This window comes from Eurypyga helias, unplaced genomic scaffold, assembly GCF_000690775.1.
Source record: "Eurypyga helias isolate BGI_N326 unplaced genomic scaffold, ASM69077v1 scaffold603, whole genome shotgun sequence".
Taxonomy (NCBI): domain Eukaryota; kingdom Metazoa; phylum Chordata; class Aves; order Eurypygiformes; family Eurypygidae; genus Eurypyga; species Eurypyga helias.
In genome coordinates, this window is record NW_010241793.1 from 2,231 (window position 1) to 25,905 (window position 23,675).

A 23,675-nucleotide genomic window follows, 5' to 3' on the forward strand; every position below is an offset into this window, starting at 1 on the left:
ACTGGCATAGAAAGAAACATGTAGCAATCGAGGTCAGGTTGGACTGGGCTCCGAGCAACCTGGTCCATTGAAGATATCTCTGCTCTTTGCAGGGGGGGTGGACTAGATGACCTTTAAAGGTCCCTTCCAACCCAAACCATTCTATGATACAAAGAGATGTAAATCTGAATAAACGTCTTACTCATTTCCAAAGAGCGTGAATCTGGGAGTTCTTCCTTACATGTTCATGAGCTGAAGGGAGACTGTGAAGGTAGGAGTTAGCATGAGTGAAAATTGTGATCAGTTGGTCACTGCTGCTGAGCTAAAGAACTGATATTTCCTTTTAGACACACTGGTAGTCACTTTTACTCTCCCTAGAAATGTCACAGACACACGCCAGCCAAACTGCTGTGTTTACAGTGTAAGTGATTTTGAAAGCTTACTGCTCGGTGCCTTTGCCTTTGGACGGAATTCAGCTCTTTCCTTTTTATTTGACACTTCAAATGTTTGTATCTTGAACTTTCTCATGAATTTTTATTAGGGAAAATTCTTTTGGGAGAGGAATTGAAAGATAAAAATAGGGACTCAAGCGGCCTGCAGACTAAAAGATTAGAAGAAGTGGGAGAGCCTTTGGGAGAGATGGGAACTCTGCTGCAGGGTGAGCCTCAGAAAGTTAGAAAAATCGACAAAATTGTGAGAAGAGACCCCCTGCATGGTTTCCACCGCTCTTTGACTTCATTATGTCCGAAGTTGACTGTTGAAGGCTTGAGGTTCCCTTGCTGCTCTTTGTTGTCAGATTTGAAGAGAGATACTAAAGCTGGTAGAGGTAGAGCAGCGTGTTGGTAATGATGGACTCGTTAGAGGGGAGGCACCTGTACAGATGGCAGCAGGAGCAGCCCGTGGAGTTCTCGGCTGATGGATGCCCACATCATGCCTTCAAGAAAACTTACTCAGCTTTGCAACTTTATAAAAATACAGCCTAGGGATGGAGCTCTCCTTATGTAATAAAGTAGTTGTTATTAAAAAACATGGATTCCCAAAGTGACTGAAAAACAGGTGTCTGAAGTTTATGCATTAAGAGAGCAGAGGAAAGTGTTTTATGTAAGATTTAACTAACTTACTGGAATTAGACATTTAATTCAACTTATGATTTCTTTTGTAAAACTGTCACAACAACCTGAGTGAATAGTAGTGATCAAAATAGTTTTCAATTTTACAAATCCCAACACAGTACTGATTTGTGTTGTCTTGGTTACCTGGTGGGTTTTTTTTCTGCCTACCACTCCCCCCTCATGCCCCCAAAAAAAAGAAAAGACAGGGGGAGGGGGCTGGATCACAGGGAAAGCATTGATCGAAGGGTAGAGGCTGGTTTTGACCTTGGCTGTGCTTGGAGAAAAGAGTTGCAGACTGTAGGAGGAAGGGGGTGGTCTTTGGGAAGCTGCAGCTCACGCAGAGACAGTGCTGAGAGATCAGAGAGCAGAAGGCAAAGGTGTGATGGACAGAGTTTTCTAAGGGCCAGAGGCCACTGTGAACAGTTTGCTGTAGTTCGTAAAGTGCTGAATTGTCTGAAGCTCAGCTAGAACTCAATACTCCAGAAAATGCAGCAGGAAATGGAAGGGTTGTGTATAAACCACTGCTGCTGTACTTTCTCACATTGTAGCGTGTTTTTTCCTCTTAGGAAAAAACAAACAAAACAAAACAAACTCCACAACCCAATACACCCAACATAAAAACCCCAAGCAAACAAAAAACCCCAAGCAAACAAACTATTTGTTGCCTATTTTTATTTTAATTTAAAAGCTTTTGGTTGTGAGTTCTTCAGCTGGGGATAGACTCTGCAAGTTCACTGGTAAGTTCTGTTTGATTAAAAGCCTGGACTGAGAAGCAACTGAGTGTAGTTGCAACTTGAAATGTTTTGAGTTAAGCCAGAACTTGTTTAAGATTTGTGATTTAGGCAGCCATCAGGTTAGGATGGTAACCACTTGCTTAGGTTTAAAACCAGTCTCTAGGAATACAGAATGAATATGGTCTGTCTGCTGTCACTGTAATAGGTGGAGTAACCTGACAGATGTGAATAAATGGTTTGATGTGTTATCACTGATTGCTGGTAAACATATAATGCAAAACCTAGAATCTGGCAGTTCATGTTCATTTTGCCTAAAGATGAAGGGAATGGAAATGACAACTGAATTTTGAAAGTCTCTGCAATCGGTCTCTTTCTTTTTTAGGAGATCTTTAAGATAGAAGGCAACCTTGGAATTCCAAGACAAAAAAGGGCTATTTTGGCAACTCCGATACTAATTCCTGAAAATCAAAGACCACCATTCCCCAGATCTGTTGGCAAGGTAAGTCAACCAAGAACTGTATCAAATTTTGCTATTTCTCTTAGAAATTTGTAATGCCTACCATCTTGGTAGTAATATCCCAGGCAAAATTAAGAAGGTTGTTTCATTGTCTGTATTGCATAGATGAAAACGGCTTTGTGTTCATGGCAGTCTTCAGCAGCATACATTCTGGATAAAAGCATTAATCAGAGATGTATGTTTTTGTGCAGCTGCTGTCTTCAGTGGAGGTTGCTGCCCTCCTGCATATCTGCTATTGGACTGGGGCACAACTCTAGCCCTGGAACATTACGAAGCTTTGCAGATTTGCAAAAATGCATTTAGTTGCCTAGTTATGTGAGGCATAAGAAACACATTTGTTTCCTCTTCCACAATATTTTTGGGCCTTATCTGCAGAAGCTTCCACAGGGCACTACACAGACTGATGAAATGCAGCTGCTGATGTGTATGAATTTCTCTTGAACTATAACTGCTGTCACTGTGAAGGGACGTTGCAGATGTATTTAATAGCTGTGGTTTCTGTAGTGTTTTGGGGAAGAGAGAAAATGTATGGTATGGAGAATGGATAACTTGCATGTTATAATAGAATTTTTAAAATGAGAAGGAAGAAGAAAGGAAAGCAGGTTCTGGATCAGATTGTTGTCACGTAACAACCAGCAGTCAGGGCTGAGGACGCGTGTAGGTTTGTGATGGGAGCAGCAGAGGTTGTCTCTGGTGGGTTGGCCCTGGCTGAAGCCAGTGCCCACCAAAGCCGCTCTATGCACTCACCCTCTCAGCTGGGCGGGGGAGAGGAAAATACAACAAAAAGCTTATGGATCGAAATAAAGATAAGGCAAGATCATCCACCAGCTGCTACCATGGGCAAAACAGGCTCAACTTGGAGAAAATTAATTGCCTGCAATTTCTCTTCTCTCTGGGTTTTTTTTTTTCCTTCTTAAACAAGTGATCCCAGAGATGTTATAACTGTCGCTGATGGGCTCAGCCTTGGCCAGCAGTGGGTCCATCTTGGAGCTGGCTGCATTGGCTCTACCATACACAGGGGAGGCATCAGCAGCTTCTCACAGAAGCCACCCCTGTAGCCCCCCCACTACCGAAACCTGGCCGTGCAAACCCAGTACAGTCTCATAGCCCAGGGGCTCTCAAGGTCTCACCCTGTCTGCCCAGCACTGAGCAGTGTCCTGAGCCCCTCTGTAGTGGGTATTCCCGGTCAAATCTCTGAGACAGCACAGTGGGACAGTTTGTTTTATTCATATGCAGCAATAAACATAGCAATAAAATCATTTAGGAACAAGGAATTCCAATAAAATTATGTGTGTGTGGAATAATCACACTTGGGTGAAAAAGAATTCTAACTTTTTGTTTTGCTTTCATCTTTGTCGCGGCAATGTTAGATATTCCGCTCTTCAGGAGCGTGGAGCTTTCCTGGCAGAATGAAATACAGGACAGTGATAATTTGAGATATGCCTAGTTCTGTTTGATACCATCATGTTGTCCAGTTTGGAAGTCCACATACAAGTTAAGTTTCCAGTTGCGCCCTGAGTATGTTATTTTCCTCTTCTTTCATCTGTTTTAGCAAATTAGCAGTGTAGTTTGTTTATCTCTCCTGACTGCCGGTTGTGTTCCAACCCCTTGCTATCTTCCCCTGGAAATGCACAAGGTTGTTTGGAAGTGATTGCAGCAGCCAGCAACAGTTGAGCTGCTTATTAGCACTTGTTTGGGAGCAGGGCAGATGTACAAAAATAGGAGAGCAGAGAGAGAACAATTAATTACATTTTATTTCACAATTGGGAAACAATAGCATAAACAAATACAGGGATTTTAGAGGGCTTCATTCATTAAGGCTTGGTAATGTAAGTCAGGAAGGAGATATTGCACGGGACAAGTAAAAAGGCTGTTTTGTTTTAATTAATAACAAATATTCAAATTAGTATTTATCTTAACAAGGAAATACATGTGTAGAGACTGTTCTGTGGGTTGTTACTGGCTTTTCAACATACCCACTTAGGAATGAGATTATTGCCTTGCCATTTGCACACCCTTCATTAGGGTATCTCCTAATTAAATAACCTTCATAGACGTGCTGTGCTTGTAGGTAATCTCCCCTTTTAGTGGAATTTAAGATTTGCATATTATCCTTCTTTCCTGAGGGGAAAATAGTAAGATTAAAGTATTTTAATACAGTCCTGGTAACACGGACCTTTGTGACCAGACAGCCCAGGTTACCACTGTTGGCTGTTACTGATGTGTTTCGTTTAGTTCTTGCTGGTATAGCACAGGGATATGATATTCAATTTTAGTCTCTCTCCATATGTTACTTTTCTGATTTATTTTCCCACATCCAGTCAAATGAAGTACAAAACAGTGGGATGCAGGATTATCTTGTAATTGTGGTGATAGGTTATTTGCCTCTAAGCTAAGTTTTCTAAGTCTAACTTAAGAGTGGTGGTTCTCTGCATCTATTAGATGACAGTCTCCAGTCACCCTTTGACTGTGGTGATGAACTGCATGATGGTACTTCTTGAAGTTTAATCCTTACACTACTGCAGAGCTCAAAGTGCAGGAAGATAATTGTGGAGATGCTCCACAAGTTCCAACTGTTCTTCCAGACATTGAGAAAGAAGAATATATACAAAATGAGTGTTTTAATATAGTCTGAAAGGATTTGCTGTGGATTTTATTGATGGACATATGATCATTGCATGATTCTATTCTTAAATCTAAAGGAATAGTCCTTCATAGCAATGAGTGTTTTAGTTGCTGACATATAAGATCTGGAAGCTGTGAATAGCCTGGTAAAAATTGGCAGGATTTTTTTTATGCTCAGTGAAGGGCAGAAGACAGAGATATACAGGAGGCTTTGGAGGGAACTGCTGCATGAAGAAAAAGCAAAACCTTATTTTTGGCCAGTAAGAGAATATGTTTCTTTATTACTTGGCTGTTTTGTCCTTTTGGAAGGAAGAGTGTGTTTGTTCCGATATTTTGCATCAGATAGTGTCTATATACTTCCTGTCTTGATCTGGGCTGATGAACAGTTATCTGCCAAATAACAATTAGATGGCAGGACTGACCTGAACAAAAGCTCAAGAGAAAACGTAGTGCAGACTAGCAAACAGGATAGAAATCTTTAAGATCTATGAGGTGGTGTTGGGGGTGGTTTTTTCTCCTTTGAGCTGTGAATGTAAGGCAAAGAAAAAACACAGTTTGTTAATGCAGCAATAGAAACAACTTGAAGAGGGGAAGAAACTGAAGATAACTGGATGGAAAAACTGCTGGAAGCTTATTATTTTTGAGTGGCTATCTGATTGAGGCTATTTATATATGATAAATTATATGCTTCACAGAAGAGAAGTGTTAAGTGCTGAAAATGCAGCTGAAAAGAATGTCTAACTTCAGGCAAAAGTTTGGAAAGAAGGTGATAGAAGTGTAAATAGAGACAATCATGGTCTACTGACCTTTGAAGAGAACCTAGAGAGAAAGATTGTATGTTAGAGGAGGACATGTGAAAGACAGAAGAACAGTGAAATAAAAGCTGAATTAAGAAGCGTATTTGTTTTGCTGGAAAATTAGTCAGAGAATGAGGGGTCGGGAAAGAGATTCTCAAGAGAAATGGGGGAGGGAAAGGACCTAGGCAGGATGGTTGTCGAAATCTGGAAGATAATGGTGTGCAATGACAGAGAACAGAATGTGCAGAACAGAGTCTCAGAGAATGGTTTGTGTTTGAAGGGACCTTAAAGCCCACCCAGTCCCACCCCCTGCCATGGGCAGGGACACCTTCCACCAGACCAGGTTGCTCCAAGCCTCATCCAGCCTGGCCTTGGACACTCCCAGGGAAGGGGCATCCACAGCTTCTCTGGGCAACCTGTTCCACTGCCTCCCCAACCTCTTTGGGAAGTATTTCTTTCTGATATCTAATCTAAATCTTCCCTCTTCCAATTTAAACCCATTCTCCCTTGTCCTGTCACTACATGCCCTTGTAAAAATTCCCTCCCAACTTTCTTGTTGCCTTTCCAGGCACTGGAAGGTGCTCTAAGGTCTCCTCGTAGCCTTTGCTTCTCCAGGCTGAACACCCCAATTCTCTCAGCCTGTCCCCATTCCAGCCGTCTGATCATCTTCGTGGCCTCCTCTGGGCTTGCTCTACCAGCTCTGTGTCCTTATGCTGAGGGCTCCAGAGCTGGCTGCAGTACTCTGGCTGGGGTCTCACTAGAGCAGAGCAGAGAGGAGGAATCCCTTCCCTTGGCCACGCTTCTCCTGATACAGCCCAGGATATGGTTGGCTTTCTGGGCTGCCAGCACACACGGCTGGCTCACTGCCAGCTTTTCATCAACCAACAATCCCAAGAGTAGAAGATACAAGGAATTTTGTTTTCCTGCACCAAGGTCCGATGGCGTATAAGGAGAGTATGCAGAAGTGAGTCTATCATTCTATGTGGTAAAAGACCACACCCACAGATGGGGATACATAAACAAGCAGCAAACATTCAGTAGTACAAAAATGTACAAAAAGGAGGGGAAGGTGATATTGATAAATAGCATTTAGTCAATAAAGACAGTCTTAATAAGCAAAGATCTTTCTAATCCAGAAAGAAACAAAATTAGGATTAGAAAAGAATAAAGTTATGGTACTAATACAGTAAAATTGGGCAGATATATATGTCTGAGCTCAATTTGTTGAGCCTAGCGCAGCATTTTCTGTCAATCCAGAGTAGTGTAATGATTTAAGCAGAAGGAAAATGCTGGGATAATAACTAGCGGGTATGAATTTTGGTGGAAGATAGAAGAAAAGTTTGTAGTCCCTGGAGAAGAGGAATTAATTTCCAACAATAGTAGTGAGGAGAGAATACAAAGTTTGATATATATATATAATCACAACTGCATCATATAGCTGCTTCTGATCATGAAAGAACAGACACCTAGAGGTTTTGTGATATTCTGCTGTTCTTGAAAATGTGTAATGTCCTGCTGAGTTGGACCTGAACGGACTGTTGGAGATGTCAGAGTTTAACATCTGATCAGATTCATGGCTTGCATGAAGGAATGGCACACTTCTGACCTTCATGGAAAAATACCAACCTACCTCAGCAATGAATGTAATGAAATGAACAGCAATCCATTAAATTAAAGGGCTTTCAATGCAAGTACATGAATTATTAAACTACAGCATATTAATTTTCATTAAAGGATATGTATTTGATGTCCTAACAAACCATTAAGTGAAAACAGCACTTGAAATTCATCTCTTTTTCTGAAAGGTCTCTCTTCAAACTTCCCTTTTTTAAAGATATTGATAGTCACATAAACAATTCCAGCAGAATACATTTGTTCCCTTTAAGCTAACAGGATTTTAATGGAAAGTCTTGTTAAGATACTTCTGTTTACTTAAGGTCTTTCAGAAGAATCACACTTGAGCATCAGATGCCTTGGAAAACTGACGAAAAAGAATTTACCATTATTTCTTAGTGTTTTGTGTCGCTAATAAGAATAAAATAACTTTTTAAACATTTGAGGAATACTTTCTAATGTAGTTACTATGGTTACAATTTTTTTTTTTTTTGAGGTATAACTTTTCTATGGCAATCGTGAAAGTAAATTTTCTGCCCAGTACCTAATTTCCTGCTTCATAATACATCATGGTAATGACCTTAAGGAGAGCACCGAACAAGAAATGTTACACTCTGAAGCTGTTCTGCGAAGTATATTACAGGGTAACTGTCACATTGTTTGTGTTAAATTTGATCTGAGAAGTTGCTATCTTAAACTGTGTTGCAGGTGAAGGTAGAGGGGAAAAAGGTCTGTCCCTTCCACTAAATTACCGATGTACAGTAACTGAGATGGACTAAAACCCTGGCAACTCAGTTTTCATTGGCACGCTAACTGTCAGACTCCATGAACTTCCTTGGCATGACATCTTCCCACAAGCTGTAGTTTCCTTCACCAGCTGCTCCATCACGGGTCCCTTCCACTGAGTGCAGTCCTACAGCAGCAGCCCGCTCCAGTGTGGGCTTCTCTGGGCACAGCCTCCTGCTCCAGCCTGGTGTCCTCCTCAGTCCACAGGCAGGTCTCTGTTTCTGCTTCTGGTCCTCTTTTTGGTTTTCCCCTCTTAAATATGTTAATCACATGGGGGCTAGGGGCTGGTTGGCTGGCAGTGGCTTGAGACAGTTCCCACTCAGAACCAGGGGCTTTCCAGCAACTTATCACAGGAGCCACCCCTGTGGCCCTTGCCCCTAACAACCTCCCCACCACCACATAAACCCAACACAACCTTCCTCACTCCCCTCAGGATCCTGAACTCCACCATCTCATGGTCACTGCAGCCAGCGCTGCCTTTGACCTTCACTCTCCCGAGTCACTTCTTGTTGACAAGTCTGAGGTCCAGCAGAGCACCTCTTGCTCGCTGGCTTCTCTCTCTTCCTGGCTTGCTCTTCCTCGCTGAGGAGGAAGATCTCATCAATGCTCTCCAGGAACCTCCTGGATTGCTTATGTCCTGCTGTTTTGTCCTCTCTGTAGGCATTGGGGTGGGTGAAGTCTCCTGTGAGGACTAGGGCCTACGAACCCGAGGCTGCTCCTACCTGTCTGTGGATGGCCTCATCCACTTGATGAAATGGCTTAAACATCTTCGCACCTTTAAGTGTATAATGAGGACATCTTCTTTCTGCCTTAACTTATTTAAAGACTAGCTGATGTCTTTCATCATAGTTAATAATATGTCATTTTGAAGTAAATGTTGCTCTACTCTATTAACGTATTTTTCTTTCAGGGTCAAATATATGAAAATATTCATTATTTCACTGTAATCATTGATCCATTGTTGAACCAAATTTTCCATTACAAAATTCTCCAATTCCCTTTTGCTTATCTTTTGAAAAGAACGTTCTATTTTGACCACTCTACTTTCTTTAAAATCACTCAAAAAGAGAAAAATCACTTCCTGCCATTGAAACATTGCTTAAGCAGAGGCAAATGAAAGTTCAGACAACTGTACTGCAGAATTAACCTGCTTTAGAATGTTCTGTAATTGAATTAGCAAGAGCACTGGTTTCTGGTTTGTCCATCATATTCTTTAAATTTTCTGAGGCTGTTTATGAAGTTATGCCAATTATTGGAATTTATATACTTGGAAGTTAAATACAGGAATCGTGCCCTCCACACTGCATTTATGTACTCCGAGTTGCAGAGCAGTGAGTACAGGCTTGTACACACATATCCAGACTTCCATGTATCTCTTCTTGGTCAATGCTATTGACTTTGTATGTGCTTTTTCTTCCATTTTAATCTATAAGATGCTGCTGTGAGTACATACTGCTTCTAATAGAAAGTGTTCCAATTTCTCCTGCTCTTATGTCAACAAGTATCAGTAGCATTGATTGTTATTATTCTGTACCTTATTTTCCTACCATGTTACTATCTGTCTTATATATCTGAAGAACAAGTGAATAGCATGGGATGAATATTTATACAAATTCTGTCTAAAAATTGAAATTTAAAGTATCTACACATGTTTGCCATCACATTATTTTAGCACTTGTATTTATCTTGACTGTGGTTTAAGCTGAGATGTAACAGTCTTCATAAGCTTGTCCTCATCACTCAACACTTCCACAGAGTGGCAGTCTGTTTGTTATGCACATATTAAAGCATTTTTCTCTGTCCTTCTACAATGTCTGGCCTTAAGTACATTGAGGCTAAGAGAAATTCTCCCATCAAAGTGGGAAAGGATTTTTGGTCAGGCCAACCATTTTGGGAGATTGTAGAGGGAAAATGGGCCACTTGAAGCATGAACTGAGCTGATCATGTACATATCGGCTTATACTTTATTTCACTGTGTTTATAGGGAAAATTATTAAAGGACATTTTGGGAATAGGATTTTCATCAAGGTTCAAATTTGTCTATTTTTTCAATACCATAAGTATTTTTTGCACTGCTTCAGAAGTTTTTCTTTTCATTTCTACAATGCATGGACGAAACTATTAACCTTACATTTTCAATTGAGCTTGCTGGAGATGAGAATGGATTTTGATAATAGAAATCTGTACAACAATGAAGTCCAGAAATTGAAAGTAGTAGTGATCCCTATAATCCAATAACATGTGTCTTAATATTTTTTTTTACTTATTAGAATTACAAAAAAGTGAGAAAATGTGGGTATAGCAGAGTATCAGTACAACTTGCAATTCAGGGGCTGTATTAATTTGACAGAAATTAATGTTGAAACCTGATTTACAATACGTTACAAGTATTTTCAGAAGCAACTGAAGTGATGAACGCTGGTTTCCTACAAATAGTAATTTTCTTCAACAAAGCCAGGTTCTCTTATCTGCAATAACTCCTCACACACAGTGACCCTAAATCATGACCGTGCCCTCAGCACTACTGGTGTTATTCCCTGCTTTCTGGAATTTCAAACCGGCATAAAAAAGAGTGCATCCTGGAGCTACAGCTAGCTGCCTGATGGGTAGTGAATAGACGTGTCAGATGGAAATTCTTCCTACCTCTCTGTCTCGGCAGGCATCAGTATGTCCTTTCCATCTTACATGGTTATAATTTTCATGGCATATTCAGGAACTTTGTCTCTTGGAATTTTTTTGGGTGAAATTTGGTTGAAATTAGTCAATAGGTTTAAAATGAATCAGACAGCATAATCACTTCAATTATATTTTTTTAAGACGACCAGATTAAAGAAGCAGGTGTTTAGCATAACAGCCTTTCCTCAACAGATTCTTTTCTACTTGAAACAAGCCTTTAAATGTTACTGAGGAAGCTATTGTTCCTTGTAGGGTTGGAATAATCGTTAAATTGGGCATACCCAAAGAGCAGTGTCTGCAGTGGGAAACTCCCTAATTATGTCAGGGAAGAACTATAAAGATCTATATGAATTTTATCACCAATAAAAATTAATGAACAATAAAGAGCACACTGAAATTGTGTAAATAGGAAAACATAATAAATCAACTTCATCCATTAATAGTGTGCTGTTGGGCTTTCTAATCTGAATTTGCTAAGGGTCACTGGAACATGAAAATTAATTTGAATTAATAAAATCTATTATGTGGATTGATTTATTTTTTAAGAAAGTCATATGGTAGCAGTACCGATTGTTATTAGTTTGTTTTCTTGTGAGACTCTTAATTTATTAAATAATAATTACTTTATCTTGTTTAAAAAAAGAAAACAAAACCAAAAACCACCACAATCATGATACAGTCACTAATGCTTTGGGAAGAAGTGTGATTATCTGTTAATGAGAAATCTTAAAAACCAGGCATATTGTTTCCTTTAGGGGATAACTGATGACACTCTTTGTAAGTGGTAGAAAATGGATTGTAGTTTTTTTTCCCCAAGATTCCACAAAGGTTGGTGATTTCAAACTCTTGAGATAAGAAGATACACATGTCATTCTGTCACCTGCTACGAGCTCTGGATGTGGTCGCTGCTGAATGTATCCTCCGGTTCTTTTTCTCCTTTACAAGAAAGTAGGCTTTGACCACAGTTGGTGACTTTGAAAGCTCCCCCATCCTGATCAGCCTTCATTAAGCACATGTTCACTGATCATAACTTATGTATACATTATGTGTATCATTTATAGCAGATGTAGACAGCTACAATGGAGTTTAGTGCAATATTTTCTTACAGCAGAGGTAAGAGCAAAAAGAAGAGCATTTCTTCACATGCTTTTCAAAAGAACTATCTTCTGAAATTCTTATTAGACTGTCAGAGTTAATTATATTTTTAGAATTACACTGAAATTTCCCCATCAGCTTTTTAAATCAAGCACTAGAGGCACAATACAGCTAGGTTGCCATTTTTTTGCTCGCTCAAGGAGGGACTCCCTGCTGCTTGTGTAATGAACCATGTGGACCCTTACGCAGTAGCTTTCAAAGTAAGAAATTATTGTGTGGAAGAGCCAGGGAAATTATCTCATTGCAAATAATTTAGTAGTAGGATCCGCCATTGGTTTTAGTCATGAATTTACTGTCAGGAGATTTTGGGATTTGTGAGTCTATGTGACAAGCAAATAGCTGACAGTTAAACAGTGTTGCTTCCATTGGAGGTTCAGAAAGACTGTCAGAGGGTTCTTCAAAATCCCCAACCTGCCTTAAAGAGTGAAAGTCCTGTTGAAAGGGAAGAGTAAACTATAAACTACTAATAGAAGTTTTTCAGAAACTAGCATGTTCCTTGCCAGGGACATTGTGTCAGGCTGCAGATGTTCTTTATGGAGAAGGGGACAGGAGTCTGAAGGAGTGTCTAAAATTGAAGTGTCAAAAGAAATGGATGCAGAGCCAACCAGAAAAATGAGTGCTATAGAACATCAAAGACCAAACTTGGAGAGCTCAAACAGGGAATTGCTGAACTCCTGAGTGTGGCATGTAACCACTCACAAGCATTAGCTTCACTTGTCCTGCAATGTGGGTGTCATCTACTACCCATCCTTTGTAAAAGGGATGCTAGGAAGCCTTGAAATGCATTAGGAACTACAGCTCACTGAATTCCACTCCCACGCTTGGTGAAACAGTCAAAGCCAAGCTGTAACAGTCACTCAAATAGATAAACTTTTGGATTAACGTGACTCTTTTCAAGGTAAGTCATCTCAAATGTATTAAGAACTTTGGAGGAGTTAAAGGTGTAGATAAATCTGATCAATAAACCCTATTTGGATTTCTCTACTAAGAGGTAATGCCTTTTAGAGGCATTTTACTAAGAGGGTAAAAAATATTGAACATCTGTGTGGAAATAGCTTTTCATAGGGAAGGTTTTACCAATGGATATTTTCAAGGACGCATACAGTGATTTTTGTTGTTTAACATAGTAAAGAATGGATCTAAAAAAGGACACAACGAGGTGACAGACTTAGCAGATCATCCAAAATGATTCAAGAGAGTGACAAGCAATGAAAAGATTATGGCCTTACTGAAGGATTTAACAGTACTGAATGACTGAGTTTGTTGGTAGCTGCAGACTAATATTATATAAAATTCAGGAGCCATTCTGGAACAATTGTGGATTGGTCTTTGAAAAAGTCAACTCAATCCTTAGCAGTTACCCGATGTCAAATGGAAAGTTGAATTTTGTGTTCTTGTCACACCATCTTGAAAAGCGTGCAGTAGACTTAGAGAGGCTTCAGAGAAGGGCAGCGTGGATAATCAGAGGAAAGAAATTGAGAGTTTAAAGAGAACAGGGCTTGCTATGTTGAAAAAGATACAACTAAGGATGGATACGATAGTGCTGTAGAAAATTGTTGATCGCATGGAGGAAACACAAGGAATAATTATCCATTTTTTTTCTTACTGATGAACTAAGGAACTGCCTTTAAGTAACAAGTGGAGTGAAAGAAAAATAAAAAGTATTCTTTTTGTCAAGCATGGTCATACCCTGCACGTTGTCACAAGATGCTGTAGAGGCCCAAAGGAAAAGGTACACTTGTTGCTATTACATCTGGTGGTTTGGGCTCTGCTATTGGTACAGGACAGAACTGGTCATCGTTACAGGCAGAATACAGGGGCAGATGTATCCTGGGGCTGACCTAGGACCACCCTTCTGTAATTTGCTGTGCAACTGCTCATCTCAGAATTGCATGTTACTTTTACTGCTCTTTGCGAAGATGAAAAACTGCGAAAAGATCTCCAGGTGGCTGTACAAATACTACTGCAGTTCTGAATTCCCCAAACTATCTATGTTTCAGTTTTTGTTCCTTTCTATACAATTTATATCATGCAAATGTATCTGGAAAGCAGTGAGAAAGGCTGAGGAATGTCTGACTCATTCTTTGTATTCAAATATTGCTTTGTTATTTATAGAGTCATTCCACATTTCAGAAGCATGTAAGCAGTGTTAGACATAAAAATCTTGTTCTGAAAGCAGTGAGATTTAAGTTGCTCAGACCCACATTTTCAGGGGAATTTAGGTGCCTCGTTTCTTTCAGTATGATGGTGTCTAATCCACAGTTAGGAAGTGGAATTAAACAGTTATTTCTTCTGGCATTTATGAGCATTTGGGTACTTCAAGCTCTCCCGTAATGTAAAAGGAAATGTTATAATGTCTGATTATTGAAGTAGGTTGAAAAAGTACAGTGGTCAGTAGGAGCCACTCTGTCTCGCACGGAGTACCGCTGACTGAGCAGGCTCTAAAAAGCCTCTGGAGAAGTTCTGGATGATCCTGAATATTGTGTAGTTCCTAAGGTTGTTTGAAAAGAAGTCCCTTGTATTTAGCATAACCTCTTTTGGAGAAAAGTGCTTTCTTGCTTTTTAAAGACCAGTGTAGTTTAATTTGGTTCCTTACTGCTATTCACATCTGTGATGCTGAGCTGACATCTATGCTGTGTTCAGGTAAAATTGTCGTAATGTGTAAACCTGCAGAAGTTGTCCCTGGAGGTTGGGGACATTCGAAGCTGGGCTTTTTAATTGGGTGATTTCAGGCTTTAGTTCTACTTCTTCTACAAAGCACTGGAGAAGAGCTAAATTTAACAACTAAATTATCTAATATTATTTTTTTCTCTATATATATCTATTTCCTATTACTCATGGAAGTGAGAGGCAAGGAGATACCATGTGTTATGAGTGAGAAAACTAATGTCTAGATTTCAGTAAAATGTAGTGTTGTGATAGGTAACAGGATTTAAGTGTACAGGATACGTTTGACATCCACAAAGTATCATTGTACAGTACCAATGTTTTTGTTAGTGTATCGTAGACAGAAGTGTTAAAGCTTGTCCTAGAAAATGATTATGGTTCCTTTGTTTTGGAGTGAAGTATCAGAACTGTAAAAAGACAATAGTGCAATCAGGTGACAGGTCGCTCCTCAGACCTGTGGTTGTAATGGGAATGTGCCCCTAGTCTTAACTGGAGGGTTTGTAGTTTAAACTTTTGAACATAATGCCATGTTTAAGTTGTTGCGCTGCTCGGCAAGTTTAGTTTAAGGCTGACATGCTGTTCTGTCAGCTGAAAGTGTCTAAGATATGCCAGAGAGAGAGATCCAGAGAAGTAGTCCTGATTGATAAGACGTCTGTTTTCTTGCCTATTGATTTCTTTGGCTGAAATTGAAATGAATGATTTGCCATTGAAAAGACTTGACTGTCCTTTCTAAATACCAATTTCAAAACAGTCCCTGGCCTTCACATTAGCTGGTAGTCCTGGGACTGTTTTAAGATCTTTCTGTATTCTAGACACAATAAGTGTAGCCATAGAAACATACCTATTGAGGTGATGTTTATTATTAATAAAATTAGTAGACCTTGTTAAATTATTTTTCTACCTCCACGATGTGCTGTTGACTAATTAAAAAAAAAAAACAGTTACTAATACCATTACATGTGTGGTTTTAATTTTTTTAATTTATTTTTGAGAACTGTGATATGCCTGCAGCCTTAATTGTCAGTAAAAAATAAACAACAAAGCCTGATCCTGGGGAAACTAACTTGCCTCATTAATCTAAGAGTTTGTTTTACCTCATTACTTAACACTACCATTTCAGACCTGCATTTCCCTTAAACTGTGGATACAACCACATATATTATAATTATGTTGCTGAAGTCTTTGTGAGATGGGTGTGCTCTTGTGCCTTCATCATTATCTGTGTCAGCACATTATTCAGACAATCTCCAAATACTTTGGTTCTGCTTTGGTGGTGACCCGCTAATAGTCTAGATGAGTCCAGTAATTTTGCCTGGAAGTGCAGTATGAGTGTTAATATACAAATCTACAGTAAGAATAAAACAAGTGCACTATTTATAATTAACATGCTTTATATTTGTTATCATTAGATGTCATTCTACAACTGCAGTTAAATAGAGGGAGATAGCAATTAATTACATCAGAAATAGCAGTTAACCCTTTCATTAGTTCTAAACCATGCAACTAGAGTAATAATCTGAACCTGTGTAAGGTGATGAAATGCAGCTATTTGTTAATACTGGGCTGAAGAAATATCTGTGCAGACTAGGCATATTTTGGATTAACACGTATGTAACTGGAGTTAAATATGGCCATACGTGATTATAGATTATCACTTAATAATGTCAGCATCAGTAAGAAATGGTTGGTATGAAGTAAAACAGCTGTGAAAATAAATTATGTTTTCCTTCTAGGTGTGGGTTCTTTTTTCTCTGTATTAGCAGTCAGCCAGTGCCTTGCTGTGGGTGTAAAACTAAGGCTTCAGTACTGGCAATGTTTTCAACAAGGTCTAAAACTAAGGCCCGGAGAAGTTGTGGCTACACAGTAATTGCACAATACAGCTGAATCCTCTCTGCGAAGTACAGGTGGAGCAGGTCCTGCTTAGGCATTTATATTTTGTCAGTTTAAAATGTCACTGGAGACCTGTGTCTCTATTTGATTTCTATTTTAATTCCATTGTTACAAGATGGATTACATGCTTGTTAAGCATAATAGGATAAACCCCTGGAATTAGTGAATTAAAGGAACGACCAAAACCCCAGTTATCTCAACAGACCATCTTCCAGATTTATCCCTATTAAAGAGATTTGAACACCTTTTTTTTTTTTTTTTGAGAGGTTTAAAATTGCTTTAGCTTGTTCTGGTGGATGCAACAGAACCTCCTTCACTCCTAAACACATCTAGGAGTGAGACCTCGTTGCTGCAAGGGAGTGATTTTTTTTCTAACTTTAATAATAATTTATATAAATATCCCACTTTTTTCCCCCCTCTGGTTTATTCATTGTGAAGATACTTGCTTCAAGAATGTCTTTATTCTTTTTTTCTTCTATTTCAACTAAAGTGTTAAACTGATTTTTTTTCCACACTAATAGCTACATTTACATTCTGCAAGACATAGAATGCATAGCCATTATCCACCAAACTTCTGTATGTAACAGTTTAATAAGTGAACAGCTGAAACTTTCACAAAAACTTACCATTATCTGTAAATTGTATTTTTTGACACTGGCCAATGTTATGGTAAGCAATTGTATGTGACTGGAAATCATAAACTCTTCAGGGTTAGAAAAACTAGAGTAGCTACAGGTAGGAAAAAAATCTTGTATTTAGTCACAAGTGGATCAGAAAAGCTGGAAATGTTTTGTTTGTTTGTATCTTTTGGGAAAAATGATTCATTAATTGCATAATAACTTTAGTTAAGATTTATATATTGATAAATGATACATTCACAGGCTGATATAAACTAGCAGTTTTATAAAATGTACTGTTGGCTTTTTTTTTTTTTTGGAATACTTTTCTATTGCCTACAATTTTTTCTTTGTTTCAGGCAACGATTGGCTAAAATCAAACCTTTTATTACAGTACCTTTTGTGTATTTACCTTCCAGTTCATCCCTCTAAATGAAAATTTCATTCAACTTCAGGAGCAAAATTTGTGGTTGGTGGGTTGTGTGGTGGTTTGTGGGTGGTTTTTTGGTGTGTTTTGGTTTGGTTTTTTTTTTTTTTAAATTATTATGTGGGTCCTTGAATGCTGGAATGTTCTCAATAGCTGGTGACGGAAGCCTGAAAATGTAATTGTTAACATTAATGGATTTATGATTTTTTTTTCTAACAGGCTTAGATGTCATGAAATATTGGGGGTTTTGGAGATATATTTATTATAAAGAGACATAAACTACATATTGACATACTTGATTTCACAGAAAATTGAAAAGCTCAGTTGTATATGGGATAAAAATAGAGATAAGTGACCAAGAAAAATGTTTTTGAAGCTGAATTTTAATTTTCTTTCTTATTTTTTTAAATGGTGATGTGCATCGTAACAGTAACATCAGTTAGGTAGCTTAGAAAGTTATTTTTTAAAAAGAACACCGTATAGGTAATATATTACTGGGTTCAATTTAGAGCTTCCTATAAAGGTCAGCTTAAACTTTGGGAATGTCTCTAGCAGGCAGTGCTGCTTGTGAGAATTACAGGTTCATGCTAGTATACAGTAATGTTATTTGTTACATTATGGAAGTTGAGAGGAAGTTTTTTATTTATCAATGTGCTTTGAAAATTGGGAAAATATTTCGAAGAATCTGTGTCACCTGACTTAAAGGCTTTTTCTTTTTGCTTGTGATGGTCAGCAAGATGCTGATTTGGCTGAATAGCTTGCACAAGGCTTCTTAATCAAAGAGTTTACATAAAACTATAAATGCAATGTAATTAATCACTCAACAAAGCTAACATTCTATGATTGCTTCTGTGGATTATTTGTTATTTATTATCAAAGGCATATCTTTATAATCTTACAATAATCTGTCAGAGCTAAAAGCGAACAGTTGTGCAGTTCTTTCCACTGTCCTTGAAATCACCTCAATGTTTTAGGTGATTTTTCTGCAGGAGATTTTTGAAAATGTATGGAATTCTTTTGCTATATGAGTCATTAGATTAAATCAGGTTATTATTTACTTACCAGTAGAGAAAATCAGTGGCAATTGGGGTACTTAGGATAGTACTTGCTAAGTACTGTCATTGTAATAGATTTCACTAAGTTAAAAGGATCGTTAATAGCAACTGAATTTCCTGTTTGGCCTTCTTCCACAGCACAAAGCTTGGGTAACCTGAGATGTACATGATTATTGCTTTGTGCTTTCCTTCCTTACTAAAGCATTTGTTCCAGCAGTAGTGCAGGTTCTGATGTGCAGCTTGGTTTAGCGCAGTGACCTGCAGTAACCTATCAGTAACTGCGAACGATGAGCGTGTATTTCACTTGTTACTTGCAAGTCTTTAGGTGTCTGTTATTTCTCTTCCTGACTCGAGTAGACTGAAAAACTTCTGAAAGCACATCAATGCTCACATGCACATACATTAAACTCTATCTTAATACATAGATGCCAGTTTTTGTATGCACACATGTATGTTTATACATTTGTGTTTATATAAATATCTGTGTGAATAGGAGAAAAGACTAAACCAGACACCCTCACTTAGAATGAAGACATCTTTTGGCTTACTGAGTCAGAAAATGTTATACATAGTTAAATTTTATGGCCCAGCTTTTGGTTTTTCGAGGAAGGGAATTATAAAATTTAATGAATTATCACACTAACCTAGAGTGACTATTTTATGCGTAAATTAAGTTTCAGTAATTGGTGTTGTCGTGAAATTGAATTAAATAGTTCTGCAAGTTCAGAATTAGGTATACTGGGGCATCTTGATGCACATAAACATGAATAATATTTTATTATGTATAATTTTGTTGGAGAGTGCCCTAAACAGGTGAAGATGGTTTTACAGTGTATACATGGAGACAAAGGTTTTTGGTAGGCACCAGTAAAAAGAACCATATTGATTTTGTGACAGCTACTAGCAATTTGTGGTTACACTTAACCCATTCATGGTTTTTTAGGAGTTTAGCAGTATTTTTAAAAGTATGCTCTAAATACCTTCTGTATTTTTGTCAACTACCTTAGCAAGAACAGGCATCCCGTTTTCTGTGGCTCTACAAACACCTTAAATTACTATAGGTTTAGCATGATCTATCATCAGATACAGAATACTTGTAGCACAGTGAATGAATGTTAAATTCAGACAACTTTTCTGATTTCTTGAAGACAGTAATAATATACCTCGAAGACAATAACTGACATGCTGGACAACATTGTACTGCATGCATTATTGAAGCTTAATCGTTCCATTACTCCAGAGATCTTCCAGCTTTTAGAAGTTTAAATCTAAGTTTTAAGTTCTGCATTTTGTCACTGACTAGTTTGGAAATTGTGTGTTCTTTTCAGCTAGTTTCATCTTGATTGATTCCATAATTCCCCAGCAGGATTCCATGGAGTGATATACATATAAGACTGTATTGCAATTATATAGTCATCTGAGAACTTCTGAAGAGGCTAATGTACCTGCCACTAATTGCAACTCTATCAACATGTTTGTGCATTGGAACCTGTACTTTGATACATTACGTTTCTAATTCTAGCACTAGTCAAGCATTCAGTAAGGTTAAAAAGTGACCTCTTTAAAGTGGGGAAGTGAATCCAAGTTAGTGGTAGCTTTTTAACTCTAAGGCGATAATGTCTGTGAAATGTACTGTGGATTGAACATTTATCTTTGGGGAAATGGGGGGAAAATAAGGAAGAAGGGAAAAAGAGAATATTTATTGAAAAGATTATGATTGAAGACTGAAGGCATGTTTCGCTGTGCTTTGTTGGTGACACTGTCACTGGCAAAACCACATTATTTCAGAACTCCAAGTCTGGATAAACTTGGAATTTGAAGCTTTGTTAAGGGGGGCAGTCACTTACGGAATTGCGAACGAAGCCACTTTTGATTCATGCTTTTACTATTAAAAAGAGGCTAGTCAAGGAATGGTGTGTAAAAAGCTTGAGACCCATCTGGAAATTCAGTAAAGAAATCTGGTATGTCCTTTAGAAACAACAGAGAGCATGAAGGGGTGAAGCCCCCAGAAAAACAGCAAATGTTCTTGGGGCTGCCTGAACATTGGTGAGTGAAGTAACTGTTCTGCTGCTGTGAAAACTTGCACTTTGTGGGTTTTGAGCGAACCTGCGATCCCAGATTCCGATCAGTGCTCCCTGGCTTAGGTAATCGTGTCTGTGGCACTCTGCAATAAACTGGGTAACACTGACTCAGCAAAGAAATTCCAATTTGAGGCTAGGAGCCATTAGGAGATGTGAAATGCTCTCGCGTGGCAGCAATTTCACCAAACCTGTGGATTTTCTTCTACCCTAGCTAATGAGAATTCAATCCATTAGTGCTACAGAAACAAAGGCAGCGTAGCACAGTTTGTAGTATCTGCGAAAGATGGAAGTAAGAACAATGGAGGGAATTAAAAATAATTTAGAAAAAGGCACATGGAAAAAGAATGTAAATTTAAAAGAACAAAGTAGGGAGCCAAAACCATTTCTGAGGATCAAGCATTTTTGCATCCATTTATGTACTCATCCAGTCATTTAGGGAGGAAAGCAGTCCAGGTAGGTGGTATTAGTGTGGGCGTCGGTCTGGATGGTTGCCTTTCCTTATAGACAAGAGGAACAAGACTTGGGGTAGGGCTTGGGCATCAGTATTCATGAGTTGCTGTGCATTACTTGCGTTGTTCTGACAATATAGGCTTCCATCTCGCTTCCCACAGATTAAAGATACTCTGGTTTAGCTTAAATCCTTTACTTGATCTTAAGTCAGGCTGAATATTATACTAAATGTGAATAGGGTTGTTGCCTAATTGTATAGCTTTTAAGCTGTCATTGTAGATGGGTCAGGATAGAGCTGAATAGTGGTTTTGTGTTATAAATGAGGAGGACAAATCTGACAAAGCTTCCCTCTGCCACCTCTGAATTCATTCTAATTCACCCCTGTTCAAGTGATGTATTCACATGTATCTGAGTTTCCAATGAATTGTATTTTGTCTTTTTTTTCCAGCAATCAATTAGAATGAAATCAGAAACAGAGTAACAATAATTACACCTTTTTTCCCTAGGGCTGTTGCAGTTACATGCATGTAGGTAAAATTGTTGATCTGGTTTGTGATGATATTGTTAACTTTCAGGGCCAATATGAGAAAACACAGATCGTATTTAACTGTTTGTGACATTAAGTTAAATTTCTTCCAATCATATCTAATAAGTTGTAGCTACTTACAGCTGTTTTGAATTGACCTCTGAGGGTTAATCATTTAAGATGAAAAGTGAGGAGTACCCATTATTAAAAACTGAAATGGGTTTTGAGAATTAAAACTAAATTCTTTATTTACAGCATATAGCATCATAGAGCATTGTTACTAACAGAAGTATTAAGTGCTTCATCAGATTAAAATGTTTAAAGTTTTAAATATCCGAGATAGCTGTCAAATATAGCTGCCATCTGTCCTTGACAGAAGCACCAACATCTGCTGAGATGCAGACCTGTGACCTCTAGATAAGTTTCTATACACAGAAAAATATTTATCTTCCTACTATGACCTTCCATGCACAAGACATGACCCATGGATTTGTTTCCTAGGGAACTAGTGACTGAGGAAAATCTATAATTAGATCTGTGGGTTGTTTGCTGCAAATGGGAATAGGGTGCTAAGCAGGTTCTTAAAGTACCCAGAAGTATTATGTTGACATCATGTAACGGAACCAAATATAAAAAAACCAGAAAAGTCTTTTATCATGCTACTTCTTTTTTAATATTTTCAATTAAAAATTTTGAATACTTTTGATAGAGTACTTATTCCTCTAGGTTCATTTTAAGTGCAAAATATTTTCAAAAGTCAAAACTTGGCAGGTTGCTAGTTAAAGCAAAACTAAAATTAGACACAATCTTCCAATAAATTTCTTCAAATTAAACTGAATCTTAAATTTCAAGAGTGGTTTTAGGTGAATCATTCTCATCAGCTCCATTTTTCTCACTTTACTACTCCTATTCAGTCCCTGAGGTTGGCTCTGCAACTTCAATGTGTTATTCTGCAATTCCAATTACTCTACACGGCTGGAAGTTCCCACTTAATCCAGATCTTGATTTCTTTCTTTGCTGCATGCATGGATCTAAAGATAACATTTGCAGCGAAGTCCCATGGGCAGTAATTGTAGCTGCAGGGAGAGGAAGCAACTGGGTTTTTTATATTCCCCAGACAAACCAGGGCAGACCTCTCTAGGCCTTATCAGCAGATTATTTTAGCCTGGGCACAGCGCAGCTGAGACGCTGCTGTGTTGCTTCCAGTCTGGTGCTAGGTCAGAGTGCCTTGTGCTTCCTCGGATGCTGCAAAAGTGTGGCCTTGGGTAATAAATTGTGGCTTTGATCTTGCTCAAAATAGAATGGACTGTGAAATACCTGGAAAAGTACTGTAAATTGGCTCTGTTCTCTTTTCTCCCTCTTCTGGACTTAGCTGCAGGTGTGGTGATTATACAGTCCGCATTCTGTCCTGTGTCCTGAATTTCTGCAGTTAGAAACCATTAAAGTGTAATGTTTTCTCTACATTTCTGCCAGTTTAGATCTGTGATAAGCTTGCAATAACGCACCTCTATAAATCCAAATAATATTTTTTTTTTAAGGGCATTTTTGAGTTCTTCATTTGATATTGTCGATCACACCCAGATTTTTCCTAACAAGTAACCACAGATTTTCAGCTACTCCATCTGTCTGTCCCCCAAAAGCCAGTGGTCCTGAAAGTGCTTCAGCTAACAGGGTTTGTTGCAAGTTAGTAGCGATTAAAATATGGTGATTAAATAGCTACTGAAAGACGAAGTCAGACAATGAAATATCCAAGCCTTCTGTGACAAGTAATACTTCCAGGTCGTTTTCCTCTAAGATTATGAAAAACTGTATTTATAAATTCCAGATAAATTCCATTCCAAATTGTTGTGTGGGCAATCCTGAGTTTGCTGATAGATAGATAGATATAGATATACGTATATATGAACCTGGCTATCGCTTAGGAAGAGGGAAGTGAAAATTATTTGTAGTGAATCTTCTTGCTCTTT

General features: G+C 38.3%; 1 protein-coding gene across 1 annotated transcript in view; it reads left to right on the plus strand.

Moving 5' to 3' along the window:
* Positions 1 to 520: 520 nt before the first annotated feature.
* CDH13 (cadherin 13) overlaps positions 521 to 23,675 on the plus strand; it is a gene marked incomplete at its 5' end in the record, with an annotated part of 267,510 nt that continues 244,355 nt past the window's right edge. The window contains 2 exons of the mRNA XM_010148860.1: positions 521 to 672; positions 2,208 to 2,324. Coding sequence (XP_010147162.1) covers positions 521 to 672; positions 2,208 to 2,324 — 269 coding nt within the window. The remainder of the gene's footprint in view (positions 673 to 2,207; positions 2,325 to 23,675) is intronic.